At 40.4% G+C, this 16,635-nt stretch overlaps 3 protein-coding genes across 14 annotated transcripts in view; all 3 read right to left on the bottom strand.

Moving 5' to 3' along the window:
* Window positions 1-57: 57 nt before the first annotated feature.
* nme5 (NME/NM23 family member 5) lies at window positions 58-2,469 on the bottom strand. The gene is made up of 5 exons (XM_047585904.1): window positions 1,954-2,469; window positions 1,165-1,370; window positions 757-857; window positions 547-665; window positions 58-401 (listed from the first exon to the last, which is right to left on the bottom strand). The coding sequence occupies exons 1-5, from the start codon at window positions 2,077-2,079 to the stop codon at window positions 318-320; spliced, it is 636 nt and encodes a 211-aa protein (XP_047441860.1). The 5' UTR covers window positions 2,080-2,469; the 3' UTR covers window positions 58-317.
* A 157-nt stretch (window positions 2,470-2,626) lies between these two features.
* On the bottom strand, window positions 2,627-6,287 carry rack1 (receptor for activated C kinase 1). Its single transcript, XM_047585903.1, has 8 exons — window positions 6,068-6,287; window positions 5,445-5,616; window positions 4,373-4,520; window positions 3,969-4,064; window positions 3,725-3,835; window positions 3,307-3,447; window positions 2,971-3,081; window positions 2,627-2,739 (listed from the first exon to the last, which is right to left on the bottom strand). The coding sequence occupies exons 1-8, from the start codon at window positions 6,174-6,176 to the stop codon at window positions 2,674-2,676; spliced, it is 954 nt and encodes a 317-aa protein (XP_047441859.1). The 5' UTR covers window positions 6,177-6,287; the 3' UTR covers window positions 2,627-2,673.
* Window positions 6,288-9,624: 3,337 nt separating this feature from the next.
* col23a1a (collagen type XXIII alpha 1 chain a) overlaps window positions 9,625-16,635 on the bottom strand; it is a 116,134-nt gene continuing 109,123 nt past the window's right edge. For 7 of the 12 annotated variants that reach the window (XM_047584954.1, XM_047584958.1, XM_047584956.1 and 4 more), the window contains 15 exons: window positions 14,916-14,960; window positions 14,785-14,829; window positions 14,610-14,690; window positions 14,465-14,518; window positions 13,206-13,280; window positions 13,076-13,102; window positions 12,932-12,991; window positions 12,754-12,825; window positions 12,628-12,654; window positions 12,455-12,508; window positions 12,151-12,237; window positions 11,861-11,959; window positions 10,974-11,012; window positions 10,772-10,780; window positions 9,625-10,250 (listed from right to left, as the gene is read on the bottom strand). In XM_047584954.1, the coding sequence (XP_047440910.1) occupies window positions 10,200-10,250; window positions 10,772-10,780; window positions 10,974-11,012; window positions 11,861-11,959; window positions 12,151-12,237; window positions 12,455-12,508; window positions 12,628-12,654; window positions 12,754-12,825; window positions 12,932-12,991; window positions 13,076-13,102; window positions 13,206-13,280; window positions 14,465-14,518; window positions 14,610-14,690; window positions 14,785-14,829; window positions 14,916-14,960 (825 nt within the window). In that variant the 3' untranslated portion in view covers window positions 9,625-10,199. Of the gene's footprint in view, window positions 10,673-10,771; window positions 10,781-10,973; window positions 11,013-11,860; window positions 11,960-12,150; window positions 12,238-12,454; window positions 12,509-12,627; window positions 12,655-12,753; window positions 12,826-12,931; window positions 12,992-13,075; window positions 13,103-13,205; window positions 13,281-14,464; window positions 14,519-14,609; window positions 14,691-14,784; window positions 14,830-14,915; window positions 14,961-16,635 lie in introns of all 12 variants that reach the window. The other 5 variants (XM_047584960.1, XM_047584963.1, XM_047584955.1 and 2 more) reach the window with 5 other exon arrangements.

The following is a 16,635-nucleotide window of genomic DNA, read 5'->3' as shown; positions in this document are numbered from 1 at the left end:
AAGGTGGTCAAAGTGTTTGGTCTGATGTAGTTTATGTTTTCATTTGAAGCAAGGTCACACCGTTAATCCAGTTTATTATTTCAGTGCAATTACATTTATTCAAACAAAAAGACTTTTTAATCGCTGGGAGATTTAACGGTGACATGTTAGACCTGTTGGGATGGGTACTTTCCAAAATTTAGTCAGAAATTTAAAACAGAACACAGACAAAATAAATGATTAGTGTGTTACATGCATTTTATGTGTTGTTAGCACCAAACTGATGCATTTGTCGAATAAACTATGGCATGGAAACAATGTACACGCTTATTTCCCGTTCATTCATCTTCTCCCACAGTGACTGCATCACATATCAGAGGCTGGTTTGGATTGTTTTTCATCAACCAATCGGCAAGCCAAATCTAGTGAAATCAAAAGCAGGATGCTAGAGTAAGGTTCCAGCCAGAGCTCAAAATCAGGTGGTAACAATAATATTATTCAATGTCAATAAACGCATGGTTACTGAATGAACACATGTATCTTCACAAGTTGAACATCAGTACTTACGCAGGGGTTGAGCGGCTTGTTCTTGCAGAGTTCAGTCAGCCCACGTAGAAGAATTGGGTTTACATGCCTACTCAGGTATTCTTCGTTTGCCTCTCTTGAGGGAAAAGGCTCTATTACAGCTAGAGAGAAAGCACATGGAGTATATAGTTGTATATATTCAATGCTTATTTTCTATATGAATAAAAGCATATGTTGTTGAATATTACTTACAGTTTGGGAACATGAATTTGATCTCTCTCACAGCTGCATAAAATGACTCGCTGCCATGGAGTGCATTTTTCAGTTCTGAGGTGCCATATTTTGCTCTAAGACTGGGGGGAAATTCAGTACATACATTTATCAGTGCCATCGTCAGAGCACAGGTCTTTACACATAACAACTAGTACATATAAATACATAGTTATACATTATAATAAATCAGTTACGAGCCAGAATTCCAGGTGACTTTTCAAAGTATACCACAAGTTGGTTTTAAGCTCTATAAGCAAATATCATTATCTTGAATTATTATGCACATCACAATTTCCTGGATTAGCCTTTCTTGAAATACAGAAATCCCTGTTATATGATCTAAATACATGGTATGTACATATGTATTTCTGTATGTAAAAGACTGACCACTCTGGATGAGTTTCTTTGGCCTTGATGCTGTTGACAGGCCCTATGATGGACTTCCAGTGGGTAATTGCGTTGTCTCGAGCCAGTGTCATGGCAATGATAGGGCCAGAGCTCATGAAGGCTGTCAAGCTAGGAAAGCAGAGCTTCCCATAGTGGTCCGCGTAAAAGTCACTGCATTGCTCTGGACTTAGCTGCAGCATCCGCTTCTACCGCAAGAATTAAGAGTTGGACATGTGAAATGTGTGTAGGAAACTGAATCAAATATATTTAACAAACCGTGGTTATGGCGCAACATTTAGGACCTTCATTATAGCAATGTTAGCAGACATGTGTCAGTATTAGCTCCTACTTCTAATCATTTAATCATGGGAGCAATCAAAGTCACATGCATCCATGTCTTCATTATTTAGTTGACAATATTGAATTAGAAATCAAATCAATGTTCACATTCATACTTATAGTCTTGGCAATATCTTATACATAGTTCATCCAGAAAAAGCCACATTTATACGCCCTCCAGTGGCAAACTATACTGCAACCTCTTTTTATGAGCCGCCAAAGGCAACTGAATGTACGCGTTACAAATCTGCCACTAGTATAAATGTTGTCCAAGCACTGGCTCAGTTGTACACACAAAATTACAAAGAAGCAGCTGCATAAAGAATAGAGACTAATGTCACAAACTACTGCTTCAAATATCAGCGATATCAAACCTACTCGACACAATACAGAACATCTCAACTATCACCTAACTTACCATCATGTCAATACCACTGATTTTCTACTTACCTGCAAAATAACAAATCCCGACTTCAGGATAATGTCCTCTATCTCCTTTGCTTCTTTAATGGCATCTGGTTTAATGATGGCCAGGGTTCTTTCTACATAAATACGAGGGTTAGAAGGTTGGTCCATCTTTCCATCTTTTGTACGCTAACGTTAGCTTAGCCAAGTACCCGTAGACTTTAGTTTACGAGGATTAATAGAACTGTTAAATAAACACCGTTTGTGAGCTATTAAGTCAACATTAATACCGAAAATTTAAACACTAAATTTAGTTGGCAAAACGCACTAATACTACTTTAACGTTTTTTTAAATGATTTAAATCGACAATTAGCTCTTAAAAACCACTGCTTCTTGGGGATTCGTGTTGCGGTTGCTAGGATACCCCTGCCTTTCTACGGAATCCCAAGCAGGACAAACTCCTAAAATAAAAAACTGAATTAAACTACAAATATTTTCATATCTGAAACTTATGTAAACATTCCACTTTTAATCAAAGTACAGACATTTTATTAAACCCTGTGATATTTTTCACTTTTATTGAATCCAGATTTCTACTTCACATTTAGAATAAACCACTTTACTTAGTAACATGGGTATAATAAAAGTTCTGCCTGTAATATATTTGTTGTACGAGTTAGAACAATTAAAACAGCATTGAAACCAAGACGGTACACATTCTTTTCAAAGAGTCTTTTATTCAAAGTTGCTTCGAGGTGGGGTTCTTATCGAGTTCCAATGGTGACCTGCCACACTCTGATAAGGTTGTCAGTGTAGCCAGCAAACAGGGTCTGTGAAGAAATGAAGGTAAGAAGGCATCATCAACCAATTCCTGCAATTTAATATTAGTGTATTATGATACAAATATGCGTGTTTGCAGTGCCCCTCATATTTGCAGGACTGTCATCAGTAGACATCAGAGTTAAAAGTGAATGGGTATAATCACCGGGGATACAACACTAAAGTAATGACATAATGAAACATCTGTGCAGAAAACTCTTGCAGAGCTGAATGTCTTGTACCTGTCCATCAGCAGACCATGCCAGGGAGGTACACTGTGGGGGTTCGGCCTTGCTGTTTGTGCTGATCACTTCCTGTCTCAGCTCATCCACAATGATCTTGCCCTCCAGATCCTACATGGAAAGACCAAACGGGTTCAATAATTAACACAGATGGAGAGGGATCAAGAGAATTTGAGGGATTTTAAATGGATCACAATAAATTGGGATGGGTTGGAGCTCAGAAACAGCCTCTGTTATCATCAAAGAATACAGGTTAGATGTAAAATTTCATCACTGCTCTTTACATTGTTATCTTTAATAAACACCATAAACTGATCATAAGCCATTTAGTCTTACCCAGATCTTGATGCTGGGGCCGGTGGCGGCACAAAGCCAGTAACGGTTGGGGCTGAAGCACAGGGCATTGATGGTGTCACCACTGTCCAGAGTGTAGAGGTGTTTGCCCTCATTCAGGTCCCACAGCATGGCCTGGCCGTCCTGAATGAAAAAAAACACAAACGAGAATAATCTTAGAAAACCATTCCCAAGACCGTTCTATAATTCTGAACACAAAATAGCGTTAGATGCAGATGTACTTTCACAAATCTTTATCACTGACCCAATAACTTTAAGTGCAGATGTCACTCAGAAACAGCCTCTTTATCATCAATGTTAAACAGGTGTATGTTAAGTTTCCATCACTGTTGAAACCTGCACTTAACTAGTACTTCTAAGTTATGAATGGACAGACCACAAACAATAGAAACTATCCTACCTTTCCACCAGATGCACACAGAGAGCCATCGGGAGAGACGGTCACTGTGTTCAGGAAGCCAGTGTGACCAATGTGGTTGGTCTTCAGCTTGCAGTTGGCCAGGTTCCACACCTAGGGACAAACATCACATTTATATTGGTATTAAAACTGATTGTTTGTGCTAACACAAAAACTCACCAGTAAGGAAGTTGGGTATATGTAATACACTATTTTCAAAGCAGGGGGAAAAAAATACAAAAAATACCTTGACCATCTTGTCCCAGCCGCAGGAGACAATGATGGGGTTGCTGCTATTGGGGGAGAAGCGAACACAAGACACCCACTCAGAATGGCCCTCATCCTGCAAAATGAAATACAAGTTGTTGATGTGGTCAGAAGAGCAACAGAAGAGCAGCCTACATTGTCTACAGGTTCAAATAACCATGCAACTGCATGAAGGCATAGCTATGTTGGAAAACCCATGGTAGTGCAAAGGATGTCTTTCCACTAAAACCTCAGAGCATAGTGTTCAATATATTTGACCTATATTACAGAACACTCAAACTGTGTGATTTTAAAGTAGTGTGAGGTTATAATCCACCACTAAAATTCAATCAGAACATCCACGGACAGGTGCATGAAAGAGAGCGCCATCAGTTCGTAGCTCACCTGGATGGTGTACTTGCAGACTCCAAGAGTGTTCCACAGCTTGATGGTCTTGTCCCGAGAGCCAGACACAATCTGGCGGTTATCAGCAGAGAAGGCCACGCTCAAAACATCCTTGGTGTGTCCAACAAATTGGCGGGTGGTGAGGCCACTGAGGAAACAAACATTTCACATGAGCAAAACTGTTGCACACCTTGAGATGCCCAATTACAATAACACACGAGCTCATCTGATACAATTAAATCTGCGGATCGGTTACGTGTAAGGAGTACACAAGTTAATGACAAAAATGCGCCGATGCAAGTACAAAGCTGTGGATGGACAGTCCAACAAAAGTGAAATCATTAACGCTACAGTGAAAATGTGTTGTTTTAGAAGCACTGCCATAGTTTTCAGATACAAACAGAATAGTCTCTTCTGGCTTGTTACTGCACAAAGTGAAGACACTGTGTTCAAATGATAATGTGCGGTTTAAAATTTTTTGTAGACATGACACTTCAAGATTCATTTATTGTGTACATAATGTGTGTGCCTTGTATCAATACAAAACATCTTTGGTTGTGTACAATAACTAAATCTGTGATAACATATGGCTGCGGTTTTGCAATCTAACCCGAGTGTGAATACATTTGCTGTCCAATTAGGACGGAAACACACGTTACTAGTCTACACTATTGAGTGTCCTTAAAAGGAAATATCTATTTGTCAGCGGTCTGTGTGAGATGCACCAATCTGCTGCCGGTTAACGTCACCAGAGGCTGGGATTGTATCAGATTTGACCTACTAAGGCCACGGAGAGAGACCTGGCAAAGACATGGTGCAGCTCAAACACGATTAACTGATGATACTGGTGGTATATAATTCACGCACTGTCATCTTAGCATCACTGGTCTCTTTGACGATGCTATATCAGCTCTGGTAAACTAGTTGTGCAAACCTCCTACTCTTTGCTCTCATTACTACAGGTAACTAACGGCACGCCATCTACACCGATCATGTGGAAGGAGAGGGTTTCCCCACTGGACTCCCAGACATCTATTCAGTACTGAAGAGACGCCCACTCCCCCAAACTTACGTGGTGAGGTCCCACAGGCGGAGGGTCCCGTCCCAGGCACCTGACAGGGCAAACTGTCCATCTGATGAGATGACAACATCACTTACAAAGTGAGAGTGGCCCTTCAGGGAGCGCTGGGGGATGCCGTAGTTAGTTTCATCACGGGTCAGCTTCCACATGATGATGGACTTGTCTGGAAAAAGAAAAATACAAAGGTTTGATTTTGACATCTTTTAAACGTTAGCATGTGGTGCTAACAGTGTGCTAGTGGTTTTCCAAGCAGGCATACGGACATTTGGTCAGGAGGCGCAACCTGCGTTGTTGTCAAATACACATTTTTGAGTTAATCCACGAATATGATCACACGTGTCCCCAATGCAACGCGGGACTCTACGCGTCAGCTACTGATGACACTGGAGTGCTAGCCTTAGCCCTTGGCTAACCCTACTCTATTTTACTCCTATTTTTAATTAAAGTAACGGACTCCGTGGGTCTAAAGCCTGCATTAAACACCACGTGGCCGTTGACAGACTTATTTTCTGTGGCCAATCACACTAGCTTCGTGGTTTCTCTCACATTACAGAAGTGGAGCTACTAATGCTATCCTAGCCATGTTGGCTAAGAACCGGCCGGGGAAGCCTCACCTCGGGACGCCGACAGAATCATGTCGGGGTACTGGGGGGTGGTGGCGATCTGGGTCACCCATCCACTGTGCCCCTTCAGGGTCCCCCTCACGGTCATCTGCTCGGTCATTTTGGCGAGGTTCGGTGGTGCCTTTTGCAAGGATGGATTCGGATTTTTCAGAGGTCCGGGAAAACCTAAGTCCTCATCGCATCTAGGCACAGAGGAAAAGGAAGTTCAGACCCGGATGCAAAAACTTTGAGGGGGTGAAACGCCCGCAAAGGACTCTGGGATATGTGGACTTCGTGCGGCTCTTTGCTATGTGAGGAAAACACTTTTGGTCTGACGGATGATCGTGGCTGATTTATTATTATTTTATTATTTTTTTTTATTTACTAAAAAATATAATATCTCGTATGCTACAGTACCGTTTTCAAGTTTACAACATGGTCAAATATTCATGAGTAAAAAGCTTTAGGAGTCTTAAATAAATAAATAAATAATCTGACATTAACTTTTATACATACATTTTATTTGCCATGCAAATATAAATTCAAATTGTATTTGCACTTCTTTTGATTCTTGTTTCTTACTACTTTGCAATGTTGAATGTTTCTGTGCTGCTGCTACCAACAATGTGAATTTCCCCATTTTTGAGATAAATTAAGACATATCTTGTCTTATCTTAAAAGGCTTATTATTAATATGCCACAGTGAAAAACTTACCTATCAGTGCACAGTGGTCTCAGTTCAGATTAAACATAGTCAAACCTTTAATTGCAATACAAACAATACATTGTGTAACTATTAACACTTATGTTATATACAATAATAATGCTACTACTTTAAAACTAAACACATACAAGTATGCAATGCAAAACATTGTTTGCATAAATTAAATGTTCAAATGTTCTAAATGCTTGATTGATAGATAAATGTTTAGCAATCACATGGTGGTCACAACAAATGTGAAAAATATTTGACATTCACAGACACCAGACCAAGTCATTTGTGAAACGATTCAAAATGTAAAAGATCTGAGCAGTTTGTGTTCTTGCTCTGTCAATAGTTGTGTAACCTGTTTTTAAGACTTAAATAGAATGAGCTCAGTCGATTGTAGCAATACAGCATGTTAATGTTTTTGTAAAATCTCCATGTATTTGTTTGAGTGTCAAATGTATATGGTAAACAAATTAAAAGAACAAAAAAGAACATTTATGCAGCATACAGATTCTAGACACGCGGCCAGTGTTGGCCTGTGGATTACAATGTCTGTCCTTCAGCTGGTCAGCCTGAAATACGGTGGGTTGAAATCTTGAACAAAATCACAGTCTTTAGTGAGAGGATAAAACCATCTGAAGAAAGTGAGGAACTTTGTCTCTAGGCCTACCAGCTGGTTTTACCAGACTGTTTTCTTCTTGAGTCCTCCCAGGGTGGATTCACTGAGGCAAAATTTGTCCTCTATGTTGATTTTTCACCAAATATCCCCCCAAAAGCCTCCGCAGTGTTTAATACTGGTTAGTAATTATATCATTTTAATGATAAATACACACTATTAGCATGCTAAAGTAGGATAATATACAATAATATAAATAATTCAAATAAATTTTAATTTACTTGTTAAATGTCAACTAGTGGCAGCATGTGATGTTAGCATTTAGCTCAAAGCGCTGTTGTCCCTCCAGCCTCAAAGAGCTGCTTCAGATGTAGAATCTATCTCCTCATGTAAATATGTAGGAAAGGACACGCGGATCATATCTTGACACTCTGAGACTGTTTGACCTATTTACAAAAATATGCTCTTGTAATGGAACTTTTTTTGTACATGCAGTAGGCTTGACAGAACATCACAAGAAACATGAAAGAAAGAAATGAAACAGAACGGTTTAACAGAATTATGATTTAATGACAAGGAACCATTAAACTAGAGGGTAATTACAAAAATAGCTTAAATCTTTTACAACCAAATGCACAACCGAAAAAAAAAAAAAAAAATCTCAAAAAGTCCTTCTAACACTGTGGTATAAGATTCGCCAAAGCTTCAAATTCTGTTCTGACACGGTGCCACGTACTGACTCCATTAAGGCATTAAAAAAAAATAAAAAAATGACACTGATAGAATCTGCAAAAGAAATAAACACATATGAAAATGTCGCATGACAGATAACCATCAGCTCTGTTGAAATAAAATCCCACATTCACTATAAATTTTCACTCATCATCCAACATTTAGTTAAAATCTCAAATAAAGTTGTCCATAGCTTAATGATATGTAAGTTATTTACAAGTTTCATTTTGAGAATACCTGTAATTTTGTAAATGAATACGAAGAAGAAGACTCTGTATTATCTGTCTGTTAACCCATCTATTTGTATACACACACAAGGAAAGGTAAGCATTATAATATATGATGCACACATTTTCCAAAAACTGCAATGAAGCTAAAATAAGTGGGGGCTCCCATATAATTATCCCACTGATGTAGAAAGAGTTTCGCAGCTTTTCAGGTGTAAGGATCACTGCAAAAATAAAAAAATAAAAAATGCAGAGGTATGTGGACCAATACCGCAGCATAATGAGAGCTGGTTTGCAGTGGCTACTTACAGTTGCATATAAAAATCTGTATTGCCAAAGTACTGATCTAATATTAATTGATGTTTGTGGTTGTTGAAGTTAGAAATGTTCAGCAGCCTGTACGTTAATGGGCACTGAGGATAAGCAACCAATGCAACACTCAGATGAAAATGTTGAATGATTGCTACTCAGTCAAGTCTAGCATGAAACATGTATTCTGACTTGCATAAAAAAGATAATCACTGAATAATATTCATACTGTATCATCAAAGGGCAACTAATATCAATGCAGACTATACACATGTCCAATAACAAACGTAATTTCCCGTAAATAAAGGTCTGTTCATAGTGATCCTGTGTGATCACGTGTGCATCCAAAAATCTGACCGGTACGATTGTTTTTTCCCTTATGTGTTACAGTTCTTTAAAAAGCATGGATCTGTGCATATGTGTGTCAAACAGAGCGTTAAACAAGTACATTTAAGTGTCAAGAGTGTGTCCATCTCAGGAAAAATGTAATACAAAGACCACAACACGCTAATAAAAATCATCTGAAAGCAACGTGTTTGTGGTGAGAGAAAGCAAGCGCACGCGCATAATAACTAGCAAATGCATCGCTGAATAAAAAGGAGCAACAACCTTCAAGAAACAATCGTCTCGTGTGTATATTTGAATCAAATGTCATACTTCAGCACGTTAACTCTTCAGTCCACGCGACTCGAAAATATCAAACAAACAACACACGTTTAAGTCAGCAGCAAGATCTCCTTCGGTTGTCCAGGGAAACTGGCAACTGTAATTAAACACGCCTCCTTCTTCTCCTGTGATTGAAATGCAATCGATTATTGACAATCATTTGTCAAGGCAGCTGAAACACTGGTTGATTAAGAATACTGTAAATGGTTCCTTCAAATCTGGCCTTGCAGTTTCATTTTCACCTATTTAATCCACAAACACAGGTGCACAGGAATGGAAAATGTAGAGGGGGGGGGGGGGGGGGGGGGGGGGGGGGCAACAGGTTAACAGAATATACCAAGATGAAATAAAGGTGGTAAGCCGTGAAAAGCTAGGCTTACCGACATGTCTGAGAGACTTGTTCATATGTAAAGAGCGCTTATATAAAATTAAATCGTTTGAGGCTCCCACGAGGAACCACAGGTCGTACAAGTTGTCGGGATGCTAAACAGCATACAACACAGTATCCTGTTAAGCTCATGCGCTAATAAGTGAAGACCTTTACAAAAGAATCATACAAGAGATCATCATAACATGTTCAACGTATCTACACAGTAAATCCTTCCTTATGTGCCAGCGACATCAGGGACTCCCAAATAACTGTTTCTCAAGCTGTGGAGCAACATCGTCAGCAACAGGTTTGTGTCTTTCCTTCTGAGAAGAATGTGGAAATGCAGTGTTCTCTGTCGCCCCCTCCTGGAGAGTTTCTGTAGCGGAGGAATCTGAGTGTTCAGTGTGACACAGAGGCGTCACATGGCACACTAGCTCTGCTTCATGAAAGCCAATCTGCCCCCGGAGCTTTCTGCCTGCTTGTGTGTCCTTTCTCCACCAGGCCCTGCGCCCTCTTCAGGGCTGAGAGAGGCGCTTGCGCTTGAGCTTCTGCCTCGCCATTTCCTCCTTTTGAAAAACAGAGAGAGGACAAGAAGAGTACTGACAACACGCCTCCTGTGCCGAGAAATACGTCCGTCCTTCCATCCACGAGTGAGACTGCGATGAGTGCACACACCGACATTCCCCTTCAGGATTAGGTCAAACTCTGTTAGTAAGGCAATCCCAACATCCCAACAAGAGTCCCACTGCCAGTCCCACTGTCTCTTCAAAAGCGATAGCACCGGATCTCGAGTTTGAAAACGTTTTTTTTTCTAATAGTGTAGACCCAAAAAAAAAAAAAAAAAAGTCCTTCTTCTCAGATTCTCAATATATTATGTCATACAATTTTATAAAAAGTAAAGGAAAAAAGGGAGCAGGAGGTTGTTGGCGTAGTATTCAATATATACCATATCAATATGTACAGATTCCATGCTGCTGGTTAGTCATCACTGCAAAAGAAGAACAGTAAGGACCGATTAGTATTACAACTAAATACTTCATGCTGTACAAGCTCACACACACACATACACACACTGTAATATACTTACAAAATGCCCCTGTGTCAAATCAGATTTAATACAATTCAATTTGGGTAATAATCTCATCGTTAGCTATTTCCAAACTGTAACCTTTGCTATCTTAAATAACTAAATAAATAAAAAAATCAGTGGCTAATAATTTCATTAGTCAACAAAATGCTTATTGTAAACAAACAAAAAAAAAACATTGCTCTTATGAGCTCTTACTCACCTTGTGCCAGCAACCTGGTATAGGTAGCCCATCATGGCCCTGCAAGATGAGAGTATTTATTATTATTTGCGTGAGAAGAAATGAGAAAATTGACCCCTAGTTTGCTACCTTAAGGCATATCTTTTTTTGCTGAAAAATTCAAAAAATAAGTTGACATAGCTAAATACTTATTCATCTTTATTCATTTGATTTTATAATTGTTATTATTGCTCTTCACTATCTGATATTTACTATTATTATCACAGGTATGTAACTATCATTATTTTAAATATCACTATGCAGCTAATACACAAGCACATACACATACATGACCATAAATACTGTTATTCCCTTTTTGGTTTACTTTGTTCTTTTTCTTGGCTTTGGTTTGTCTGTGCATGTTGCTGCATTGTCACTTTATTGTCTCATTGCACAATAACAAAAAAGTGTTTTCTTCCAGCACTGTAATTTGATGTTCAATATTTGTCTCTATTTCTTCATATACCTATTCAAGCCACATTAACATTTTGGGACTGATATGTCTGTTAAATAGCAGCCAGCATTACTTTAGATTTAGATTTGGGCAAATACAAGCTTTTCTTTTCCTTTCTTAAAATAATCAAACAGTTTTGGAAAATTTTTGAACATTTTTCATAAATTCAAAGCAAGATCTGACCAGATCCTTTAGATATACTGTATCAGGCACAGATGTGCACTTCATTATCTGTTTATCATCTGTGAATGCTTCAGTTTACAGCGGAATTGGTTGTATGCGATATATGTAGGAGGAGTGGAGAGAAATGAAATGGACACATGGCCGAGATGAGGAACTGGAACAGAAGACAGCAGCAGCACATGCACATAGAGCGATGAGAGACGAGTGGAAGAAGGAAGCAGAGATACCGTACCACAGGACAGGGGGCCTCAGGGCCCGAAGGAGGAAGAGGAGGAGTTTGAGGGGTAGGAAGCCCTGCCTTCACAGACAGGCCTTTAGACTCATCACAACCCTGTCAGCAAGAATCAATTACACATTCACAGCATGAAGGAACAACAGCGGAGAAAGTGTCAGAAACACGAAGAGTGAAACAGAAAACTGAAAATACTAAAACTAGAAGGTAAGAAGAAAGAAATCAGAGGAATGTAAATCCGTTCAAATATGCAGCATCACAGATGTACTTTATGTGCAGAGGCGACGTACCACAGGACAAGGCTGGTCCAGACCTGGAGGACCTTGTTCTCCCTTGTTGCCCTTTAGACCTTTCTTCCCTGGTAATCCTCTGTCACCCTGAAAGGGAACACGACGCAAATTCATGCACTCATCAAACAATGCACTTAACAAAAGATACAGGTGGCAGGCTTACTGCAATGTTAAAATCTCCAAAACGTCAAATAAAGTGCAACTATGTGAAACATGAACTCTCAGAGGAGATGCATTAACCTCCATCAAGCTCATTTTAACTGAATGAAAACAAAATAATATTATTTTACTGTTTTGGACGAACCTTATCTCCTCTTTCCCCTCTGTCACCTTTTTCTCCTCTCAGTCCTGGGAAACCCTGGAGGCGGAAGCACAAACAGGTCAGGATGAAGCTTATCACCGGAGGCAGGTGAAACTTCAGTTGAAAACAGTGTCATGCAAAAATGTCAACATTTAAATTCTCATTAAGAAACTCACATCTAGTCCGGCCTCACCCATTCTGCCCTGTGAATGCAATCAAAACAAAAAATATGTTTTTCTTAATGCTCGATCAAAAAAACGCATATTCAGTAAATTTATTTATTTGCTAATTTATTTTCTTGCCTTTTCTCCCTTGGCACCTGGAAGACCCACCAACCCTGCAGACCCAGGCGGACCCTGGTGGCCGTCTGACCCCTGCAGTTAAAGTATACGGTTTTCACTGTATCATGTCCAGTTCTGCAGCAGTTTTAAACATTAGGCGTTTCATTATGATGTCAATCACGACCCATTTGTCACTCACTCTGAGTCCTGGAGAACCAGCGTCCCCCTTCTCTCCCTTCATCCCGAGTCCCGGCTCGCCCTGCATGGCAACAAAGTAAAACGCTGAGTACCATTCACCACGTGGCCTCCTCCACATAACAGACTCATGTCCGTGCAGACTTACCTTAGGACCAGGCATCCCGTGCAGCCCCTGAAACACAGCGTGGGTGTGCGCTTTAGTTTAGAGATCTACAAGTGCAAACAACAAACCTGACTTTTATTTATGAGAAGACTGATTTACACAAAGTTCCTACCATCGAACCAGGAGACCCAGGTACTCCTTGTGGGCCAGGTGGGCCTGGTGGGCCTGGCTGGGAAATCATCTGAATCTGTCCAGAAAGAGTCAAACACAAAGAGAAAGCACAATAATTCAAGTCAGAGCCACACAGAACCACATGCCCACACCAGTGTTTTTTTTTTTTGGGTTTTTTTGTTTTGTTTTTCTACTTTAGCCCCTTTCTCACCCACATTGCTCTCAAGACACGTGCATTTCACTAAGTTCACATGCTCTCACACCACACATGACATTTCTCATGCAGATGAAGCAAAGGCAGAGTGCGCTGCATATTCAGCGGCCAATCAGAAAATCCCAGCGACCAATCAGCCAATCAGAAAATACTATTTGTCGTTGCCTGGTGAAATAGGGGCACTCTAATCACACCTTCCACAAACGCATGAAGTGGAAGTCTGTGATCTGACAATCACTTGGTCAGTTAATTTATTATTATAATTATTATCTTTTTATTTATTTATTAATTCTTTTACAATAGTTGCTTATTACAGTCTAGGAACTTTGAACGTAAAAAAATCTCACTCCAACCTAAATTCAAAACTTGACAGCTCTGCCCACCACATTCAGATCTTTAACCTCCTGAGACCCTGTGTCCTCATATGCGTACGTTGTGTTTTAGGGTTTATTGCAGCTTATTCTGCTTCATTTAAATCCATTGTCCGCATTAGAGGACGCTTTAGTCTTATTTATTTATACTTATTAACGTTTCTAGTTTAATATGATGCCTAAATTTAACAAATTAGCAATTTTTATTAATTAGCAAGTACTCGTTTATTGGGACTTAATTGTTTGCAATTCTGTCATTGTGCAGCTGTGTTCAGGTATTATTTTGTCACACATTGGTGGCTTTTTTATAATATGAATAATGAAATAATCCCAGTGTCCACATATGAGGACATTTGTTTGTTTGTTTTTTTCCAAAAAAATACTACTTCCTGTTCAAAGATGGTGCTTAGTTTTTATACCTCTTACATCCTACTGCACCCTAAATACCACGAAGAAATTAAAAATGCGCACCAACTAAGAGGAGGTTACATGTAAAGAACTTTACTTACCAACATTGATTTTCATTGTGAAAATCCATTTGCAAACTCTTAAAATTTAACTGATGTCAGTGGAAAGAAATGTCTGTCTGGAGGTATTCAAAAACATAAAGCAATGTCTGGTGTTAATCTATAAAACATTTAGCGTATTTAGAGCAGATGTGTTTGTCGCACTAACCAGGTTGTCGTCCAGCCTGCAGTCGCCTTTTTCTCCCTTCTGTCCATCCATACCCTGACCAGCAAAAAAGCAAAGATTTACTGTTTCACTTGTCTTTGACTTGTCATTGTTTGTGGCAGAGAAACATTTTACGGTGGGTACTCACAGCTGGCCCAGAGAGACCCATCTCGCCTTTCTCTCCTCTAGCACCAGGAGGTCCAGCTTCACCCAAGTCACCTTTGGGTCCCTGGAAATCAGGAAAACAAAAACCTCACATTGAGTGCACACACAATGGAAAAAGCAATCAGCCTGTGTTTAATTGTTTTTTTTTTCCTGTTTACCTTTTCCCCATCAATTCCTGCTGGCCCAGGTAAACCAAGCTCACCCTAACACAGGGGAAAAAAATAATCAGACAATCAGGTTTAGGGTCTTGTGGTCGTCATCCTGCATTACTAGTAGCCACCTTACTTACCTTCTCTCCTGGAAGTCCAGGGGGTCCGGGTGGACCAGGTGGGCCCTGGAGGAAAAGAGAAAGAAAGAATAAATAAGCATCTACCCAGATAAACTTTATAGGGTCGGTACCAGTGGGCCAGGAACCAGGTTATAAACACAACACCGACACACGGTGAGACTGTTAGCTCGTGGCAGTTTATTTAGCGGTCTAGCAGATGCAGAGGGACATATTTATTATTTCGAGGTCTGGTGAATTTGTGTCCAGAGAAAAGAAATCATTTGGCTGAGTTCAGTTAGTCGCTAAGGTAGGTCCTTCACGGTTTTTAGAGGTTTATAGAGCTTTTGTGCAGTTGTTTGTTGTTGTCAAAAACATTGCCGATGAGAGATGTGAACGTGTTTGGTAATTAGAACCAAAGACCTTCAGGCAGCTATAAAACTCTATGGAGCTCTATGAGGAAGGCTTTTCTCAGCGTGATTCAATATAAATATAAATATGCTCCTACTATAGCTGCTTTAATTCAGTCTGTCATGTACAGACAGTCACTTAGACGTAGCTGTTTACTTTCATTGTTTATCGCAGTGAGGGGAAGAAAAAAAATGGAAAGTCGTCATAATGTCTTGTACTGGGGTCAGCACAAAACGATGTATTTCACAACAGACAAACGCCAGTAAACAAAGCTGATGGCCCCTTTCATTACTCCGTTCGCTGATCGCAACCAACTTGAAGCAATTTTATCTTATGGAGATTGTAAAATGGGGCTGAATGTGGTTTGAGCTGCACAATAGTTTGGCGTCATTTTCCATTCTGTTGATTGTTTTGATGCAGGATGAGACCGAGGGGAAAAAGGGGGGAGGAACAGAAAGCCCATGTTGCTTTCTGTAACGATTGAGGAAGAATAGCGTGCGTACATGCGTGCCACGTTCGTCCCGCTCAGCCTGCTACGAGCGACAGCTCTCCGAGATCACGCTCCCCCATCTCCCCATCCACAATGTTACACTTGTTACCTCTCCCTCCGACGGCCTCGGCCATCTTGAAGTAATAAAAAAGGGAAACTATGTTGCCTCCCAGAGGTGTACACATTGATCCCCCCCCCGCCCCTTTTTTCTCCCAACATGGGCCTTTTTTGTTTGTTCTCCTTTAAAGCCATGGAAACTACTAGATGTTTACGGGCAAACATTTGATCTGAGATACTCCAGATCAAATGGCGAAGTCCGCTTGTGCAAATAATTATACACAAGGCTGTAAAATGAGCGATAGTGACAAACAACCAGCTTCGGCGCAGTTTTAAAACAAATTCATCACCACCTAACATTTCACCGCGCTGCTTTTCACACAAACAAGTGAGCAGACAAACACGCAAGCTGGGTGGCCAATGAGCATTCCCTGTTCCATGGATATTTGGATTTGAAACTCCAGCAGAGACCCTGCGTGTGATTTCGGCTGCGGCTGATCTGCATAGGCAAGAAGCTCCCGATAAGATCTCAGGTTCGTGTTTGCACTGACGCCTTCGCGACCGCCTCGCGCTGCCGCCCGCGGGGCGTCGCGCCCCGGGGTCCGTTTCAGATCGGGCCCAGGCGGACGTGGCTCGCAGTGGTTTTAAATCAAATGCACACTCCGCTGCGGAGATAGCCATCTGCGGCATTTACCACAATGCATGTTAGGATCAAAGGGGCCTGTGAATGAAGAGATGGATGTGAGACTGTGTCAGCAATGAAGAGTTCGCCTGCCATTCATTCCA

This window comes from Mugil cephalus, chromosome 5 (assembly GCF_022458985.1).
Source record: "Mugil cephalus isolate CIBA_MC_2020 chromosome 5, CIBA_Mcephalus_1.1, whole genome shotgun sequence".
NCBI lineage: Eukaryota > Metazoa > Chordata > Actinopteri > Mugiliformes > Mugilidae > Mugil > Mugil cephalus.
This window is presented reverse-complemented; position numbering and strand designations above follow the sequence as displayed.